Consider the following 12,219-nt stretch of genomic DNA (forward strand, 5'->3'; position numbering starts at 1 on the left):
GTTTTTCAAGACCCTATGCAGACGGCAGAATCTGGAAGGGAGTGAACAGACACGGGGGAGAGAAGACTAGGAGCGGGGCTGGTAGATGAACAGGGGGGCGTGATGACGGTGTGCTGGTGCTCGGGGGGGCATGGCCAAGGCAAACAAGTCCAAAGGGAGTCCGTAGGGTAATCCAGGGGGAGCAAAAGTCCAGAGCCGTGTAATCCATCCTTGACAGACATGATGAAGGTTAAAAGCCTGAGGGGGATCCAGTGAAGACTCGGGGAAATAAAAAGGGTAACGGGGCCAGGCGTTCCAAGCCCCGGACCCAGATGGTCAGGATGTCATTGCGAAGCCTATGCCGTCGAGCCACTCCTGGATTCACTGTTAGGCGGGCTTCTGGGCGTCCGTCTTCCAAAGCTGAGCCTGGATTGGTTGGAGCGTCTGGCTTTTGTAGGGAGGGGCTTGATCAGGAGGCAGGTGCAAAAAATCAAAGACAAACAAGAAAGAGCTGGAGTGCCCTTAAGAGGAGGGGCTTTCGATCGTGACATGTCTTCCCTGAAATCCTGTTGTTGTGTGCAGGAAAACGTGTTTGTAAAAGTATAACAGTTGTGATTTTAAAAAGTCCATATGAAAATATGTTTCAGGCAGAAGCTGACCTTATTAAGTAAGCAAGTGTGTCTATGTCTTTGAAGTGTACTTTGATGTCAACTTTACCTGTGTCTTTGAAACTGGTGCTCTTGTATATGGAGGTGACTAAGAAGTCTATTTTGTTGCCATGTTTGCCAGTTTAGTGGAACTGTGGTCTGTGGTAAGGGTGTTAGTGAATTCTAAAAACACTCTGCCAAGGTTCCCCAAATGTCATTGAGGATTTGTGTATATCGTATATTTTAGCAATATGATGGTTTCCTAATGGGCCATATAGATGCCCGCATAGGCTGGAGCAAGGGTTTTCCACACAGCAATTCCTGGGTTTATGTTGTTTTTGTTGTGGTGCTCCTCCTCTAGTGTTGTGGCTTTGAGGCTTAGCAGTTTAAATGTTGATTCCAGTGGCTGAATATTTCTTTGACTGTGATGGTAGTCCAGTGGATTCTGCCTATTTTGTTCTTGAATTGTGCTTCTCTTGGTTTGGAAATCATTGGGATGTTTTGCTGTACGTGGTTATTTATTATGTCCAGGTAGTTTCTATGTTGTGCCTCCCAGTCCCTAGAATGTTTAATGTGTGAGATCTACATTTCTGCTCTGGGCAATGGCCCCTTAGCTTCCTACAGCATTAGCTGGAGTTGTTTGACTTTATTATTGATTCCAAATGAGAGGATAACATTTTCCACTTAAGGAGTGTGTGTAGGATGTTGGCTGGGTGATAGAAAGATGCTCCTAGGTATCTTTCCATCTGTTGATCTCTTTGTTCATATGGGGGTATCCTTTGAGACACTGGAGTCTCATATGAAGAGCCAGCATTTGTGGGTTTCCATACTCCAGTGTATTAGCTGTGTCCTCGTGTTATTGTGTTGGTGTGGGTGATATGTGCTTTGGGGTGGTGGTGAAGTGGGGTTAGGGTTAAGGCCAGGGTAGTGTCAGGGCTAGAACCAGGGTTAGGGTTAGGGGCAGAGTCATGGGAAACAGAGCCTTTTTTTCCCAAAAGTGGACTCACCATTCTAAGTGCTTTAGAATAGTAATGTATGTGCTAATCTTAGGTCTGTACAGTATGGTTGTAGGCTGGTATCTGTTTTCGGTACCAGTCTGGTAGCTAAATGTTTCGTCCCAGGAAACAATGAAGCCAGTAATGGCTCCCCTGGGGGAGAAGGGTGGGATTGGTCAGCGTCCTGACGCCAATCCCCTTGAACTGCTGCGGTTTTCCCTGTTTGATTCCTTGTATACAGATTACACCTTAACCCTTAGTTATTTAGAATTGAGGATCAACATAGTTAGGGCTAGAGTTAGGATTAGGGCTAGGGCAGGGATTAGGGTTTAGGGGTAAGGTTAGGTTCAGGATCAGGGAGAGTGTTATGGTTAGGTTGTTCTGCAAGATACTGTAGCTTCTTAACTCTTGGTATCCCTAAAAGAGCTCCTGGAGAAAGGTATGATGCACTCACCACCTCACAACTTTTCACACCAGCCTCCAAATTTACCTTATCCTGTTGCAATTTTACTTTTTTAATCTGAATGTGAATATTGTGTCTTATTTAGTGATACAGATTCTCTCTGTTTTTCTCCTATTTCTTTCTGCTCAGTGTGGATCCCTTTGTACTCCTATTATTTGTCATGAAGCAAAATTAAGCATCATGAAATTGACAACAACTGGTGTGTGAATTTCCTTCCTATGTTTGATATTGTAAGTATGCTAGCTGGTCTAATTCTGATCTTGTCACCCATTTCTCCAATGTATGGTAAGTTATATTTCTTGCATTGGATAGCACATACAGTTTTCCTGATGTGTTGGTTTCTGTAGGTGCTGTTGGTGGTTTTATTTTGTAATGTTTCTATTGGAGTAAAGTACTATGGTAAGTACTTTATGGTAAGTAGTACGTGTGGTCCTATTCCAAAGGTTAAGGGGAGGCAGTTTTCTGTCCTTATTTGGATTAACCTTAATCAATCTTAAAGGCCAGATTAGAGTTAAGTATTTAAACCTTGTGAAGAGAGTTTGTTGTTTTAGGGAACTCTGATTTCCTTTATAGAGAATCATTAGATTATAAACAACGTCAACACAAAGTTTACCTTTTCACCCATCCTCTTGTAGAGCTGGGCATTTTATTGGGTATTTTATTGGAACAATTCAGGTGAAGCACCTTACTCAAGAAGCTATAACCTTCTAGTTACAATGCCAGAACCCTAAGCACTGTTGCACTGCTGCCCACAGTGCTAATGCATGCTTGATTTCCAGATTTTATTTCATAATGCAGTGCCTGCAATTGAAATGTGTTAAGAAGTTGGAACTTGTTCAGCTCAGATCTTAAGAAATGCTAAAACAAATGAGCATATATCTCATTATAGCTTTTGCATTTTCTACCTGTGGATAGCAGAAGTTAATTCAAAATGGCACTTCTCATCTTTAAGGGCTCCTGACTACATTGATTAACTGTTCACTCCCAATACATCTACCTTACACATCATTATGCTCTTTGGACTCTGGCCTTGTTACAGTTCCCAAAACGAGGCTCCAAACCTTAGGTGACCAGGCTCTCTGTTCGGTTTCAATACTGCTGAATGATCTCCCAGCACGTATTACATCTTGAAAGTCAGTCAGCTGTTTTAAATTCTGTCTTAACAGTTACCTCAGCTTTTTATATCTTGTAGTATGCTATATTAATTTGTATATATGTTTCCATTGTTTTGGGCTTTGCCTTTTTTATTATAAAGCACCTCGCAATGTCATGAAAAATGGTAAAAAAAAAGATTATTAGATAGTACTCAAATAAGTAGCATGTACGAAGCCTTAAAGAAACCTTTTTGACCTTTAAACAAAAATTCCTTTGCACACTCTTGTGGAATTCTTGACAGAACAGAACCCACCTGTCACAGGACATCGCATTGTGATCATCACTTGTGCGGCACCTTGCTCTGCACACACCTTCCCACAGGAGTTAGTGTTGCATCATTTACGGCGATGCTGCTGATATTGTAACACCTGACTAGCGGACCTGTTAATGAGCAACGACCATGTGCCGATGTGCCTGGGCTGCTCCACACAGTAAAAGACAATCTCACCATAAAGTATAAAAAGAGAGCCAGATGGGGACAGGACAAGCAGTAATCAGGCTGTCTCGAACAGAACACTTGATGATGGAAATGCAAAAGAAAGTCTGTTTTCTAGCCCGCACAACATTGCCTGTGGTGGGCTTCTTGGTAGTATGCCTTGGTGCTTTCCTGATATCCATGAGGAATACAGGTGGTTTCACAGTGAAATTAATCTTTTCCTGTGTTTGCCTCACTTGTGGATTCTTACTCCTGCTGGCTGGATGTTCATGGAATATCTGTCACGGGATGAAGAACAAAAGATTTTTGACCAGAGTGGCATGCCATCAACACACCAGGGTGTATATCTGCACAGTGGACAGGTGAGTATGTCCGTTCAGAGCAATAACACGAGTCTCTACTTGACCCTCAAGAGCTCAGTCTTTAAACAAAGGACAAGGGACTGTTTTGGTTTTGGAACAGTTAGTAAATAATGAAAAACATTAAAAGCACAGACAGATGTATGCAATGTATTCTGATTGCTGATATTGCAATGAATGGTGTGAGAATGAAAAGGCATTTTATGCGTTCACAGTGCTGTATCACCTGTGATGGAAGTGGAATATCCTCACTGAAGAGGCCTGTAGTATATCAGTTGATCGTTAAATGAAAAGAAATGGCAGTTAAACCATCACAAGAGTAAGTACTGCAGTTCTAAAGTAAGTCGTTGACAAAAAGCAAAACTCGACTTTTTAAATTGATTCATGTTTCTGATGATTGCAATGTGCGCTGTTGTGTTTCTTTATTTTTGCAGGCCTCATTTCTACCCTCCCTCCTATGAGGAGTCTGTTGAAAGGAGCCCAGGTTTGGCTGTAGGAAGCCTTGTCATGGTGGATGAACTTCAGTGTAATATTGCTCCACCCCTTTACACAGAAAGCATCTCAGAAGTCGTGGATGAAACCTACAGTCAAGAAGAGCCTCCGTCCTACAAAGAGACACTGTGAAAAGGAACTCTGGATGAACAATACCCTGTTCAGGAGTCAAGACCAAACAGCTCACAATCTGACGAAAATGAAGCATACAGCACAGTCCATAGGAAGATGGTAATGAAGAACTTTTGGAGCAGGGCCTGAAGATACATCCCTCCTGTTGCACTAGGAGTGCAGGGCTGTATAGGGTGGTATAGTGCAGGGGAAGAACTGCCCATTGCGACCTAGCACCTCCATGTGTCTTTCACTGTGCCCTGTACAGAGAGATTCAGTGACATTGACAGTGTGAGCAGAATGTGAAGAACTGGGATTGCTGGACAGGGATGTACAGTCCTCAAACAAGGCTCGTGGTGAGAGGAAGTAGGTGCTGGTCCAACATTATAGGAAGTGACAACATTATAGAAAGTACACGGTATACTGTACATGGAAAGTTAGTGCAGTGGTCAATGTACAGGCGCTATACCTAAATCATACTTAAGAACTGAAGGCAGCTGTCTGTATTTACAGACGTGCCTCACAAAGTTGATGAGATGTGTTCATTGTATAACAGGTACAATGTAATAATAATAATAAAACTGTTTATATCAAAAAAGGGTAAAAGCTCTTTACAAGTACATCATATTTATGGGTGACCCATCCATCCTTTGTCGGGAAGTCACTTGTTCTAGTGCGGGATGCAGAAACACCTAATCAATCCAACACAGCAAGTCTTTACTGAACAGAAGGAAAAAGGAGATCACACGTTGACACAGAACATGTGGCTGTGATTGAACCAGAAGCTGAGAGTCAATTATGCAAGCTGCTAAACCACTATGCCTCCTGTATGTACATACCTCCTGTATATGCATGAGTATTCTAAGAATGAAAATGTGCAAATTCAGGCACATGCATTTTGATGACGCACCTTAAATTTGTATCGTGTACAAAAATCAAGTGCCAACATTAAAGACCATTAGTAAATTATATAAAAGAATGGGATATTTTAGACAGCCCTGTCTCTGCATTAATTTTCAATTATTGCTTAGTCTCATAAACGGCTACAATGAGCCCGAGCTTAACATTGCAGACAATGGGGTGGAACCCTGGTGTCCTGGCCAAATTTCCCATTGGCCCTTACCAATCATGGCCTCCAATCATAATCCCCATTTATGAACTGGGTTCATCATCCTGTTCTCGCCACTGATAGCTGGTGTATGGTGAGTGTATTGGCGCACTATGGCTGATGTAGGGCTGCACATTGGTGGTGGTGGAGGGGAGTCCCCATTACCTGTAGAGCGCTTTGAGCGGAGAGTCCAGAAAAGCTTTATATTAGTGTAAGCAATTATTATAATTGTTATTATTAATGGGCACAAGATAGGAAACAGTCTGTATATGTACTTTACTGAAATATCTAATGACTAAAAAGGTGTTTTGATGAAAATTATTTCTTTTTGTCAATGTAGAAAAACTGTGAACAATGAGAACTGAACTTAATTGTGACAAGACAGCAACAAAAGTTAATTTTTTAAATAAAATTATATACAAATTTAAAGTGAGATCCTGGTCTTTGTTTTTTATATGTTTAATATGTCTTAATTGTACAGCAATTCATTATGTTTTGGAAGTTGTCTAGATTCAGAAAAGCTAGGTACATTTTTCTTGCTACTTCATTGACCTGTATCTTTGCACTGTTGCTAATTAAACATATTAAGCTAACACAGAAATAAAGCTTGTTGCACAATATTTCTTTACTGGAAAGACAGGGTTTGTAGACTCACCGAGGAGAAAAAAAAAACTTTTATATTGTATACTGTACATATTACATAATTCTCCTTTGGTGCCTTTCTTATATCTTTAACAGACAGCTCAGTTTAACAGCTACCTGTACGTGGACAATTGTCTTGAACTGTAAGTCATTCAGTCCATTTGGTTAAATAATACCAAGGAAGATAGCAATCTCCAAACAGCTAAAACTAAAGAAATAGGGCATTTGCCAAAGCCTATTTAATGGTATGTGACTGTGCTTTAAACAGACTTTAAAAACAAAAGCTGACAAAAACTAAATTGTACTTTTTATTTTTTTCCAGCCACATATGTACTAACTGTTCTGAACAATATACAAGACATTTCTGCTTTTAAAAAGAATAATTATAGGCTTTTCCAGATGCCTAACAAAGTCTTTTTAATCAGCACAAAATACAAAATAGTTTATATTTATTACTATGCCAAAATTGTTATATTTTCATCAGTACAACATTCAGCTTTTTGATTTATTGCTGACATAACACTACATTAAAAAAGCCTTACCTGATTGGAATTTTGCAGAATAGTACAATCAAAACTGCAATTTTGTTAATAATTTTATCATAGTAACATTAATATATGTAGGTACAGTTGGTGACTTATATTGACCAATGATTCTATAGTGTTTGGCAGTGGTTAGAAACCATCCAAAAGTGTATCTAAAATGGCACAATATATGAAAACTAGAAAGTATAGTTTTCAAAAATGATGGCAAAAATTGCAGAGTTAATACATTACAAAAACCAACCTTTAACTTCAGCAGATAATACTGGGTCAGAACAGGGGCAATTTGAGAGAATGGTGATTGCCTGTGGTACTTTGAGCTCAATTTGGCAGGTTTCCTTCAGGTATATTAAGCCATTGAATTCCTTAGCTCATAAAAATGAAATTCTCTACCGGACTGAGGAACCTTACAGAGAGGTATATTTATTCTGAAATCATGTGAACCACTATTATTGCACAGAGACTAAGGCTATTTATCTAATTGTATGGCTTGTTAAGGTAATTTTTAAGAGTCTTGATGTGCAGCAAATCGGCTTTAAGTACTTGAGTAATCTTATCCTTTTTACAACTGTATTATTGATTTACTAATTTCTTCTAGTTGTTTGCTTTGAATATGTGGTGTAGGTTGTGTATATAACAGATATTAATTGCTATTTCAAAGTAATGAGTGCAAACTTAAAAGCAACAAAATGTAAAAAACTGCACAATTATCTGAATACTTTGACGTATTTACTGTAGGCAAAGTAGCTCAGCCGCAGGGTATGCAGACTGAGCATTTTTAAGGTACTGAAAAACCTTTGCCAATTGTATTACGCCATTGTAGGCCCACTATGCCACGTATCAAAAATGTATAATAGAAAATTCTCAAGTTACATGTCAGCTACAGTATGTATGATTATAATGAAATACTGGATGGCAATTTTCAATTCTAAAGTCACTTGGGGAAAATACTGTGTTTTTCAAATATTTTACTGTGGTTTGTTTAATAATAGAGATCCCATATAGATACAAATATACAATGATATACATATACAGTAAAAACATTTCTGAAACTACACTGTCTGTGAAAGTGTCTCCTTAGAAAACCAAAACCTACCCAAAGACCAATCTCGTAAGATTTAATTCAAGATCAGTTGTGAAAAAACTGAGATTGGAGTAAACATTGTGGGGAATTGATCGTGTGAAGTTAGATATTAATTTACAAAAAAGTATGCTTCACAGATTTATATGGTTTTTCATACAGGATGCTGGCATTTACTCACAGGTTTGTTTTATTGAACTGGAAAAAAATATTACATCAATTATACCATGCCACAAATCAGCTAGAATGTTAAGTAATCTTTTTATAATGGCAATCATAGTCATATAGAAATGATGTTCTGATATCTTTCAGCATGTCTAATCATAAAAGTCATGAGTGACAATGACTTACCTGACTAATAAGGACAAAGCCTTTCATTTATTATTGTAGAAAGGGAAAAGTACATGGGGCTCATTCAAATGTTATTTTATTGCAGTGAAGGGGCAAAATACAAGCAAGATGAAGTAAATCCGATCAGAATCTTTATAGTGTTCCCAGTGGAGGGCAGAGATTATTCTACACTCAAATGAAAGATTACATTTACATAAAGAAAGTAAAACAATAATTCCAAATGGATCTCAAGACCAATCCTCAATCCCCTCAGCAATACAACACACTGGCGGGCGTTATCTTCAACAGGCTCTTGGGACCTAAATCTCCGTAAATGGCATTGTGTGAGAGGAGTATTTCCTGCTAGATTTTTCACCCTGGTCATTGCATTTGCTTTACTGTTAGTGCTGCTCAAAGAAGCAGAAACACATTAATGTATTCTGGGTGGGTCACGTATTTCATCATTCAGATCATTTCATAACTTTACAAGCAAAGATTTGCAGCTAAATCAATCAATGTGGTCTGTGACTTTTTCTTAGGCAAAACCATATTTATAACTCATATAGTGGTGGCTGATGTGGTGATGCTTGTCTTTAGGAACACCAATGCCAGTATTGTTGTGGGTGTGTTCCTACAGTCATAAACCATGAAACCCATCCAGAACAATGTCCTTGACCACAGACTGCACCCCCCAACACACTCTAAGACTGCGCTTAGAAATATCTGAGGTCGGAAACACACAGATACTGGTTGTGCTTTTCAATTATACGTTTAGCTGTGAAGCCAGTTATAAGAATATGAGAAGACAAGAGAAAGTAAAGATGAAAACTTTGTCTGCTCAGTTCAACAATGCTTATTATATGCTGTACATTAAGTGATTCCATCAGTGTCATGTGTCAGCCATGTTATGAAAGAATATGGTAGTATCTCTGCCTCTATGATGTGTCCCAGTGATCCCTTTGAAGCATTAATAGTTTCACTCTGTGAAAAAAAGTACCTGCTTAGAACTGACTGTTAGCAAGTTTTAAATTGTGCCCTGATATTTATCTATTGATGTAGATTTGAAATAGCTGCTGGGGTCTAAGTAGTTATTTAAACCTTGGCAGTTTCCTTGACAATTTCAGTCAGACCTGAACTCAGGTCTTCACAGCTTAATGTATTTTCAATACGCATTTTTTAATCATTGAATACTTGTTGCATTTGTATTATTAACAGTATTAGAATACTTGTGTTTTTATTATTCATAGTATTAGAGCTACACAAGCTTCACTATACCATTCAAACAAAAAGAAAATACACATCTTCACACAAACATTAAAGTTTATTAAGTCCAATTTAGGTTTAAAAAATTAAATACAGCAAATGTGTTTAACTGCATCTAATAAAACAAATCTTGGGTTTGTGTCGCAAAAATGATTGGTGTTTATTTAACAATTATTTATGACTGCAGTATTCATTTAGACTCCTTGAAAAAAAACAATCCACAAATTTAAAAATTATTCTGTTAGTCTGAAATAATCTTTAAAATTTGAAATCTTTCTTGTCATAAATCCTGTTATATACTGATATTTCATTAAATTCCATCATTTTGAGAGTGCAATGATTTCAGTTCAGAAGCTCAGATTGAGACATACAGTAAATAGGTTTTAACAGTTCATTGTAGAATTTGAGCCCAGTGTAAAAAATTTGGCCAAGAGTTCTTTGACAACAAATCTCTTTTCTCTTTAAACAGAGATTTCAGCAGCTCTATCATATTACAAGGTGGTATGAATACATTTATTATATGTATATATACACACAAACACATACATCAGACCATGTTTACCAACTCATGTTGACTGAAAATACCAAATGCTCCACTTCTGTAAAAGTAATCTTAATTAGCATGATAGTAATATTAATTAATACACATTGTGTTATGCATGTTCCTCTGTTTCTATTATATTTAATTAAGATTCTAAAAGAATACTGCAGCAAGAAAACCGGGTTAAAAACGTATATGCTTGAACTGTGTCAAGCTCCCTTTTTGTCCTTGAAAACTTGAATAATGTGCACAACAAGCAAAGTTTCAGAACCAACAAGCTCTTTCATCAAAGTGGGGCAACATGAACAGTATAGTATGTTTTAAAATGGCAGCAAAATAGCTGTAAGGAAAAAAGTAAGGAACAGTTACCTGGAAAAAAAACAACACAAAAGGGTAGACTACACTGGAACTATTTCAACTGAAACATGGCATAGCCCTTGAAAGAATGCAGGGTTTAAGGCGCGTACACTGAAGAAAGTTTGGAAACTAAAACCTCATGGAAGAGTGTCTCTTTTGGCCCCTGTGGAAAGTGGCGGGTGAGCTCAGGTGATGACGGTGGGGCCCCTGCGGCCTGTTCGTTCATGGATGTCTGAAATCTTCAGCGCAATGGCAATCAGGGGGCCCAGCACAGCCTGCAAGCAAACGAGTATGACAGTTATAGACTGAGGGACACACAACCAGGAGAGTCACAGACTGAGGGATACACAAGCAGGAGAGTCATGAACTGAGGGACATACAAGCAGGAGAGTCACAGACTAAGGGACACACAAGCAGGAGAGTCACAAACTGAGGAACACAGAAGCAGGAGAGTCACTGACTGAAGGACAGGCAAGCAGGAGAGTCATAAACTGAGGGATACACAAGCAGGAGAGTCATGAACTGAGGGACACACAATCAGGAGAGTCACAGACTAAGGGACAAACAAGCAGGAGAGTCACAAACTGAGGGACACACAAGCAGGAGAGTCACAAACTGAAGGACACACAAGCAGGAGAGTCGTGAACTGAGGGACAGGCAAGCAGGAGAGTCACAGACTGAGGGATACATAAGCCGGAACGTTATACATCAGACATGCAACATTCTTAAAAACAAATACTTGTTAGGACAGTATTTGTTTAAGATTTCTGTTACTGTAAAATGTACCCATTTAAAAACAATTATCATCTTAATATTTTTAACTTAAAAGTAATTTGTTGTACATATATCATTTCACATATGTCATAAGTGATTGTATTTATCACAGCTTGTGTGTTATCACATGTCTGCAGTAGAGAAATTCTGAACACAAATTCTTTTTGAAACTGAAACATGACAAACAGAAGGTAAAACCAAAGGCAGAACATCTTCCTTTGACTCTGACCAATACACTACAAATGAATGCACTTCATAATGCATAATTAATGACTCCAAACAACCAAATCTATCTTAGCACTGTGCTTATTTAGAATCTACTTGCAAGTACAGAAACATATTGTTATAAAAATATCTTGTAAGACAATGAAATAAAGAAATATCTCCATAGCAACTGAGAAAAAAATCAAAGAAACCCAGTTTTAATCACCTCTTTTTTTGTTTTATAAGGATTTAATTTACAATCATAGCAGATGTTTCAGGAAATTCCACAAAACAAAGAAGATAATTTAGTTGTATAATGCTAATTATGCTAGCCTAGAATTATTAGAATTATGTTAACTATATTCATTTTAGTGATTTTTGTTCTTGTTTTTTAACACTGAAATTAAAAATTAATTTGATGGCTTATGATGATTGGTTGCCCATAGCCCATTTCTTCCTACAAAAGAATGTACAAATCACCAGCTTGGAAGCTTATAGTATAAATGAGTCACTCGCCATTTCACCAAAATTAGCCATAAAACTCCAGTACCTAATCAAATAGTACTAACCTGAGCACAAGGGTCTGTTAACAAGCCTGTGGATTAGCCTGAATGAAACGTATTAGTCAATGGAGTTCTTGGATTCATTAAATTAAAATGAAATGCTTATTGGTAGTTGAAAGGAAAATTTTTTTAGTTGTTTACAATTGGATATAGTTAACAAATGAGTTTCTTTTAGGC

The 12,219-nt window shown here is 38.0% G+C and overlaps 2 protein-coding genes across 2 annotated transcripts in view; one reads left to right on the forward strand and one right to left on the reverse strand.

Annotated features, from left to right (window-relative positions):
- Window positions 1-3,743: 3,743 nt before the first annotated feature.
- On the forward strand, window positions 3,744-6,120 carry LOC148837519 (transmembrane protein 252-like). The gene is made up of 2 exons (XM_088912054.1): window positions 3,744-4,037; window positions 4,469-6,120. The coding sequence occupies exons 1-2, from the start codon at window positions 3,760-3,762 to the stop codon at window positions 4,656-4,658; spliced, it is 468 nt and encodes a 155-aa protein (XP_088768180.1). The 5' UTR covers window positions 3,744-3,759; the 3' UTR covers window positions 4,659-6,120.
- A 3,525-nt stretch (window positions 6,121-9,645) lies between these two features.
- Window positions 9,646-12,219, reverse strand: part of pgm5 (phosphoglucomutase 5) — a 50,651-nt gene continuing 48,077 nt past the window's right edge. Inside the window, exon 11 of the mRNA XM_088912172.1 lies at window positions 9,646-10,776. Coding sequence (XP_088768298.1) covers window positions 10,687-10,776 — 90 coding nt within the window. The 3' untranslated portion in view covers window positions 9,646-10,686. The remainder of the gene's footprint in view (window positions 10,777-12,219) is intronic.

Source organism: Atractosteus spatula, chromosome 3 (assembly GCF_055471065.1).
Source record: "Atractosteus spatula isolate fAtrSpa1 chromosome 3, fAtrSpa1.hap1, whole genome shotgun sequence".
In the NCBI taxonomy this organism is placed as follows: domain Eukaryota; kingdom Metazoa; phylum Chordata; class Actinopteri; order Semionotiformes; family Lepisosteidae; genus Atractosteus; species Atractosteus spatula.

Bases quoted from the DNA above. Each gene is read 5' to 3' on its own strand.
- LOC148837519 (XM_088912054.1), top strand. From the start codon at position 3,760: ATGATGGAAATGCAAAAGAAAGTCTGTTTTCTAGCCCGCACAACATTG. The intron at 4,038-4,468 runs GTGAGTATGTCC...TTATTTTTGCAG, and splicing joins TATATCTGCACAGTGGACAG to GCCTCATTTCTACCCTCCCT.